General features: G+C 32.8%; 1 protein-coding gene across 5 annotated transcripts in view; it reads right to left on the minus strand.

Moving 5' to 3' along the window:
* Ap3b1 (adaptor related protein complex 3 subunit beta 1) overlaps positions 1-9,102 on the minus strand; it is a 246,829-nt gene that overhangs the window by 206,973 nt on the left and 30,754 nt on the right. For 4 of the 5 annotated variants that reach the window (XM_015497828.2, XM_048800176.1, XM_048800178.1 and 1 more), the window contains exon 2: positions 6,967-7,042. The exons of the other annotated variant lie outside the window; for it this stretch is intronic. In XM_015497828.2, coding sequence (XP_015353314.1) covers positions 6,967-7,042 — 76 coding nt within the window. The remainder of the gene's footprint in view (positions 1-6,966; positions 7,043-9,102) is intronic. 5 annotated transcript variants of the gene reach the window in all.

Genomic DNA, 9,102 nt, shown 5'->3' on the forward strand with positions numbered 1-9,102 from the left:
ACATCTTCATATTAGTCTTTTTTATCTGTATTTTAATTTTTTCAGCAACATTTTAAAGCATTCAGTTTACAAATCTCTCACCTCTCTGGTTAAGCTTATTCCTAATTATTTTACTCTTTTTGATGCTATCATAAAGGGAACTATTTTCTTAATTTCCTTTTCAGATTGTTTACTGTTAATGTATAAAAATACAACTGATTTTGCCTGTTAATTCTGTATTCTGCAACTATGCTGAATTTAGGTATTAATTCTTTTTTTAATTTTTTAGTTTTAGGTGAACACAATATGTGTATTTTATTTTTATGTGGTGTTGAGGATCGAACCCAGCGCCCCACGCATGCCAGGCGAGTGCGCTACCACTTGAGCCACATCCCCAGCCCAGTATTAATTCTAACAATTATTTTTTGTGGAATCTTGAGGGTTTTCTACATAAACACCATGTTGTCTGGGAACAAAGATAATTTAACTTCTTCCTTTCTAATTGGATGCCTTTTATTTCTTCTTCTAGTTTGACTGCTCTGGGTAAAATTTTTAGTACTACATTGAATAGAAGTGGCAAAAGCAAGAATCCTTATCAAATTTCTGATCATAGAGTAAAAGATTTCAGTCATTCACCACTGAGTATTATGCTAGCTTTTATATTTTTTCATGCCTTTTAGTATGTTGTAATAATTTTCTTCAATTCCTAGTGTTAAGTGGTTTTACCATTAAAGAGTGTGTCAAATTTTGTCAGATGCCTCTTCTGTATAAATTAAGATGATCATGTGGTTTATTTCCCCTTCATTCTATTAATTTAGTATATTACATTGACTTTCATATGCTGTTCAAATTACTTTTTAAACACTGAATAATAGTTAAGATGCAAAATTGTACAATAATTTTTAAACTCAGGAAGAAAAAAGAAATTGTACTAAATTTCTTAACAATATTGACAGGTCATTCTTCACAGCAATAAATAAAGATGGGAACAATGTGCAGAAATTTAATTTATAAATAACTACTCAGTAATTTATAGGTAACAAAAAAGGAGGGGAGGAGACCAGTTACAACAGTAGCCACGTCAGGAATGGTGGCACACACTACTGGTAGGTTCAGCTTTTAAAAAGAGGCTGTGGTGGAAAGAGTAAATGGAAAGTTAGGAGCCCTTGATTTGACTAGAGCTGACAGAAAACCCACTAATGTTCTATAGATAGGTACCACCAGTAAAATCTGAGGACTAGTATTAAGGAACTGGTCCTGATGCACACCATGACTGCAGAAAATCTTGGCCCTTTAAGCAATTTCCAAACCAATAATTTGAAGGAAAAAAAAAAAGATGCCAGCAACAATCTTAACTTGAATTCTTTAAAATATACATAGAAATGAAATAACTACGTTGAAAGAAGAAAGCAAGAGAGTGAACAGTCTACAAAGATATAGAAAAAATATTTATTACAATCATTAACTCAAGACAATAAGAATTGTGCATGTTATTAACTTCCATTTCTTAAAGGAACTTTTCCAGGTTTTCCTATAGTAACAATGCATCTGGTTTAATATATTTTGGGAATATATATAACCAAAATATCTAAAACTTTGAAATTACTTTTAATTGTTTTCAACTCAATCACATCCAACTAAATACTCTGTGACATGTATGGCTATGATGTAACATATGCCAATAACTTTCATTAGGAATTTTTTGTCCATTATCTCATAATTACAAAGATAAATGAACTAAATCCGAAAGAGAATTTCAAAATCCAACATCTAATAACAGAAAATTCACATACATACACACACACACACACACACACACACGTCTGTGTGTACAAACATGGAAGATTTTAAATAATTTGGGGAGTTTCCACATAGGAATACAGTGCTAATTATAAATCAAATTAAACATTGAATGAAAAGGAGAAAAAACAATTATCATTAACATTTCACTGAAAAAATTTCAAGCAAATAAGTATAATTATTTAATAAAAGGGGGAACAAGCAACAAAATCTGTAAGTTGAAAATTGAGATTTAAAAACACAGCATTCAATAGTATCCAAAATACAAAAATGTTTAAGGAAAGTACTAACAAAACAACAGAAGTTCAAATATAACACTAAAAACTACATACCCTGCCAAGAGAAACTGAATTTCTAAACAAAGGGTAGAATCATAATCATGAAGCTTAAGAATAAACACTGTGAAAATGTTAATTCTCCCAAAATTATCTATAGATTCAATGCAATTCCAATATAAATTCCATGGGCCTTTTCTTTCCTTTCAGAAACTGACAAGCTGACTCTAAACTTTACATGGAAACACAAAAGTTAGACAACAACCAAAAACAATCTTGTAAAACAAAATTAAGATTGGAGAACTTACAGTATATTTTACTTTAAGGATACAGAAATTAAAACTAAGGGACTCAGGAAATGATAGCTATAAAGATTAGTAATCCAGAGAAGAGCCAGATCTCAGATGTCAGATGCAGATACATGTCTCAGTTGAAGTGTCATGTATATAGGGTAAACTGATTTTTATTGAAGATTAACTTTAAAGAGGAAAGGATAGCCTTTTAAACCCACAGCAAAGGGAAAACTGGATATTCAGGGGCAAAAAATAAAACACCTTGGCTTTTATCCCACACCATACACAAAAGTTAATGCCAATGGATTCTAGTCCTAAACATAAAAACTAAAAACAATAAGGCGAGGTCTTTTCAGCCTTGCAGGAGGCCAAGAAAGCTTAGACAATAACTCATTCTATGAACCTAGCTCAACCCATATCAGAGACCTTTTCAAAAGACAAAGATCAGCATCACATAAATATGTAAAAATGTGTCTACGTGAATTCTACAAGATACATTATATCCAAAGAGTAAGACATTAGAAATATTTAAATATTGAGGCTGGGATTATAGCTCAGTGGTAGAGCACTTGCCTCACACACGAGGCACTGGGTTCGATCCTCAGCACCACACAAAAATAAATAAAATAAATAAAGATATTGTCCATCTTTAAAACAAAAACAAAGAAATATTTAAATGTTAAATTATTTTCAATAAAATCCGAATGTCCTCTACCATCCATAGTATTCAACATCATGGTAGAGCTGTATTCAATGCAGATACAAGAAAAATAAGACATAAATATTTAAAATTAAAATAAGCCATTATAGCTTCCACATGTTATAATTATCTGTCTAGAAAATCCAAGAAAAGGACTGAAAAGATTATTGGATAAGTTAAAGGAGAGTTCACTTAGAAATCTAAATGCAAGTTACAGAAAAGTCATTCGTTTTAATGGGGACCACTCATAATGAAAATCAAGGGTAAAAAAAAAAATACAAAGAAACCAATCTAACAAGGAACGCAAGACTATGATGAAAACTACAAAGTATAACACTACTGAAAGGGAGGGAGGGGAACCAAGCAAATTCTGTTATCCCAAAGTCCAAAATTAGTATTTAAGAGTACTTAACTATTTGATTTTTAAGTTTATTTGAAAGATGAAATCCCTATTTTTTATACCTCAATATTACTCAAAATAAATAATTTAAAACTTTACAAATAATAAATGTTTATATTATTTGCATAACAAATATTTGTATCACTTGTGTAAGAGTGATTATTAATTACTAATCATTTTCCTATAATTAAAAAAACCATTTCCCTTTAAACAAAATTTCTCAAAAAGAGACAGTCTGTAACTACCAGGTATGCATGGCTATATTTACATTTTGTATAATCCACTTATTTACATTTAAGTTATATTTATGATAGTCCAGTAGTCTAGATTATGAGAATATTTCTATTTATTGGTGTCAAAAACATAATACAGAAAATACCACCTAATGCCACATTTTTCGATTTTTTAAAAATTTTTACTTAAAGACTACTTTATACATTTGCCCTCACTTTTTGAACCAGGAATTTCAATAGTATTCTGTAATTTAGTGAAATAAATTATTTTAATGGAATTTAAGAGCCAAAGTTTAAAGAAATAATTAAGGAAAGTCAAGGGTCATTTTTCTCTTACCTATGGAAGTTAGGAAAAAGAAAAAAAGTTAGTGGGAGGGAAATCTCATGAAAAGAGAAAGATCAGCAGGGGAAGGAGAGGAGGAATAGAGGCAGTACTAGAGAATGAAACTGACCAAATTACACTGTGTTCAAGTATGAATATGTAACAATGAATCTCGCTAATATGTACAATTATAATAATCAATTAAATTCTTTAAAAAAGAAAGCACTAAGAAAAGTAAAAACAAATAAAAATATAGTGACTATGTTTCCTTCCAAATATTTTTGTTTTCACAGTATTTCTGAATATCATTTTGGATAGCTGGAAAATATTCCATATTTTACTATCTACTGTTAGACATCTAAATTCTTCTGAAGTTTTTGCCATCAGAAATAAAAATTAAATAATTTTTTAAAAAAAGATAAAATGATTAAGGGCAGTCCCTTCTCTGAATAGTAGTGCAGTACTGAGACTTGTAGAAATATAAACTGAAACCACCAAATTTATCTTAATAATTCACTGGAAAAAGTATAACTGATCTGTTACCTTTAACATTTCTGTCAAAACTTTGATTAAACTCTCCATTATAGGAAAACACAAAATAGTAAAAATATTATTTATTTGGTGTACTATAATTTAAACATTGAGAATTAATTTATCAAGAGTAGTTTGAAAAAAAAAAGTCATTTGAACAGGGCTTGCCTTGTTCTCATTGTGTAACTTATAATACTGAGCAAGCATCTTTTCTCTAACTTGATAAATTGTCATAATCCTTTCTAAATTTGGATTAGTTTCCAACATTTTATCTTTTGTACTTTCAATGCTGTAAATTATCTCTGGGAATTCCTTTAGTTAATGGTATTCTACCAGCATCGTTTCTTCTGAGACATCTTCATCGTTTTATCAAAACCCCTTTCCTACCAGGCACCAGTGGTGCATACCTGTAATTCCAGCAGCTCAGGAGGCTTAAGCAGGAGAATTGCAAGTTCAAAGCCAGCCTCAGCAACCTAATGAAGTACTGAGCAACTCAATGAGGTAATGAGCAACTCAGTGAGACCATGTCTTCAGATAAAATATATTAAAAGGGCTGGGATGTGACTCTGTGATTAAGCACTCCTGGGTACAATTCCCAATACCAAAAAAAAAAATCCTTTCTGTCATTTACATTGATAACTTATCTTTACTAAGTTCTTTCAGTTAGTTAGAAATTCAGACATGCTTGTCAAAAAGGAGTGATGTCAGTATTGCCACAGCTCTTTCTGTATAACTCCATTAACACTCTACCTGAATTTCATTTCCAGTGAAATCACTTTTCATCTCTTTGGGGCACTTTCATCTTTGCTGACCAAATCCCTCTTTCAATTATCCATTTTTATAAAATGTCACATGGGTTTCTCATCAAAAAACAAGGCAACACAACTATATTCATTTCTGTATGAGGCTGAATGTAACATACATATAGCGATCAACCACTGATACATTTAGAAAAAGTGAAAAGATACTGATACATTTAGAAAAAGTGAAAAGATAGATCAACAATCATGATGCACATTTGTAATTTACATAGTGATGTACTTACTGCCTGAAGAACTAGCAGTGAAGTCTGTACATGATGCAGTCACTCAGTTACACCACGGTAGCTGAAATTTGCACTATTATTGGGGGAGTTAACTAAATTCCTTAACTAAATTGTGGTAATTAAAGTTCATGTGTGTAAAAACCATGCAAGTCAAGGACATGGCAAATGCCCTGCACTCCCAGCTACTCAGCAGGCTAAGGCAAGAGGATGGCAAGTTCAAGACCACCCTAGGAATCACAGCATGACTCTATCTCAAAACACTACAGCAACTGTCTATCCAAAAATATTATTATGCATAAAGTATAACATTTAATTAAAAATTTACAAGATGATTCTCAAAATTGCCACCTTCATTGCCTGAAAGCTAGACCAGATCATTCATAGGTGTCACAGATAATAATTAGTCCTTGCTTTCATATATTTCATTTTCATACCACTTTACTCTTTAACAGAACCTATTAATATCTGTAACCATTTTTCTTAAATGGGACTTGTACTTTAATATAACAAGAAAGAAAATTTCAAGTTCTCCTATGTGGCATTGCCTTCTGAAAAACAGTACTATTTCCTATTTACTATTACTATAGTAAAGTTTATTTTTGCAATTATGCAAAGGAATTATATTTCTTATCTTATTACATAAAGATAATGGAAAATAAAATCATCAATAGCATAGTAGTAATAAGAAGATGGACTTTGTGAATGTAATTCCATTGAAACAAAAGCAGGACTCCTTAGCATCAGATAGTTACCAAAATTAGACCAGTTTTTTCCCTTGTGAATACGAAAAATATCAAATGAAGACAGATTGATCATCTTTTGTTAAAGATGGTATATATAATTAGGAACTACATTATATTTTTAGCTCTCTGGTAATAGAACCCCTCTAATAACATAGTAGTCAATTATTTGAATTGTGCATTTTAACTAAAATGTAGTATATGCTCTTACCTTTAACAATGCTTATTAAAGTTCTAGGCTATTAAATTGAATGTGTTTTTATTGGTACTAATGGAATTTGAAAAACAAAAGTGTGCTTACAACTTTTAGGTGGAATTACCAAAACATTCCTTGAATATTCTTCTTTGCATGAAGTCTATGCAGGATGATAGCTATATCATTGTCCTTTGTCTATAAAATAATGCCTTCTATCTCACAGGAAAATATTAGATTTTAGAGGTAGAAAAGTTAAGAGAGAATAGATGAAATTAGAACCCAAGTGTCTTGTTTTTTGATACTTCAATATTTTCACTCTTTTATATAGGATATTCTAACTTAACATTAAAGAATAAATGGGATATTATTTATACATTATTTAATATATATAGTTAATATAATCATTACCTATCCATTTTACAAAAATCAAAATAATCTAATCTTTTACCTACCCCAACAATCCGTTTCATAGCATCCAATTTAGCTGAATCTTTGTTGCTCTCCAACATCTGTTTTAGATCTTCATTCCTATTACAAGAATCAAAAATTCCATAGTTGGATTTTTACATAAGACAGTTATTAAAATATATCATTTTTGTAAAAATTTGAAATAATACTATGGACAATCTTAAGTAACTTATTCTTATTTATAACTAAATATATATTTCTTGTTTAACCCTTGTTTATTCATGTGCTATGCTGTCGTGAAGCCCACCAATGAAACCAACAAACAAAAACCTGTTCTTCGGTATTGCATTTAATACTTAAATATCAATGCAAATACAGGTATATCGATTCTGTCATCCCAAATTTTGTCATAATCATAAAATAAAATAGGAAAAACCCTTGAATTAGCATTAAAATAGTTATAGAACAAAACTTGCAATCACCATTTGACCTAACAAATGCTCTTGGGCATTTTCCCCTTAGAAATGAAAATTTACACTCACACAAAACCCTATACACAAGTTTTATTACTATTAGTCAAAAGAGAAACAGCTCAGATATCCTTCAATGGATGAATACTGTGGTATATCTATTCCATGGAATACAACTCAGTAACAGAAAGAAACAAACTATTGATGAAAATGTATGCTGAATGAGAAACGTCAATCCTAAAGGTTTTATGCTGTATGACTCATTTATATTACATTCTTGAAATAATAAAGTTATAGAAATGGAGAAATGATTAGTAGTTGCTGAGGGGGACAGAAAGGAAGGAGGATAGATATAAAAGGGATCCTTATGATAATGAAACTATTCTATATTTTTAATGTTGTGGTGGCCTTATGTACCTATACATGATAAAATTTAATAGAAGTAATCACACACAAGACAAGAAAATGAGAAATCTGAAAAAGACTGGTAGATTATATCAATTTCAACATCCTGATTATGATACTGTATTGTAGCTTTGGCAAGATATTATCACTGAAGAAAACGGTAAAAGATATATAGGTATTCTATATATTATTTCTTTTAATTACATGTGAATCTATAATTATCTCATACAAAAATTTAATTTTAAAAGCAGTTGTATAAACAATTACAATTCAGTTATTAATAAACAAGCCAATACCACCCCCAAAAAAAAAAAAAAATTTAAGCAGACATTTCACAAAAGAAGATATACAAATGCCAACATACACAAGAAGATACTTGAGATTATTAATCATTAGGAAAATGCAAATTTAATGATAGCACTATACACCCTATTATAAAAGCTTAAATTAAAAGTGATAATAATAAATGTTAGCAAGCACATGAAGCAAACAGAATTTTAACACTGCTAGTGGGAATATAAAATGGTACAACCATTTCAGAAAATTACATGTTTCTTTCAAATTTAAACATATACCTTGCTGCGGGAGTGGTGGCACACACTGGTAATCTCAGTGGTTCAGTAGGCTGAGGCAGGAGGATCGAGAGTTCAAAATCAGCCTCAGCAACTACCAAGGCCCTAAGCAACTTAGCAAGACCTTGTTTCAAAATAAAATATAAGGGGCTGGGGATGTGGCTCAAGCGGTAGCGCGCTCGCCTGGCATGGGTGCAGCCTGGGTTCGATCCTCAGCACCACATACAAAAACAAAGATGTTGTATCTGAGAAGAGGAGCAGCGGCTTGCTGAGAGGCAGAGCCGCCCCCTCCCCCTACGCCGGCAAGGTAGAGGGAACTGTGACCATCCACAGAGCAGGCCCAGCGGCCTGCTGAGGGGCAGAGCCGCCCCCCACCCCCCGCGCCTGCCAGGTAGGCGGAACGGTGACCACCGGCAGAAAAGGCCCAGTGGCCCACGGCTGAACAGAGCTTCCAATCACTCCGGCAAGGTAGGCGGGCCTGCGACCCACCAGCAGAAGAGGAGCAGCGGCCTGCTGAGTGGCAGAGCCGCCCCCCACCCCCCGCACCTGCCAGGTAGGCGGAACTGTGACCACCGACAGAAAAGGCCCAGTGGCCCGCAGAGGGGCAGAGCTTCCAATCACTCCTGCAAGGCAGGCGGGCATGCGACCCACCGGCAGAAGAGGAGCAGCGGCCTGCTGAGAGGCAGAGCCGCCCCCTCCGCCTGCGGCGGCAAGGTAGAGGGAACTGTGACCA

This window comes from Marmota marmota, unplaced genomic scaffold, assembly GCF_001458135.2.
Source record: "Marmota marmota marmota unplaced genomic scaffold, marMar, whole genome shotgun sequence".
NCBI lineage: Eukaryota > Metazoa > Chordata > Mammalia > Rodentia > Sciuridae > Marmota > Marmota marmota.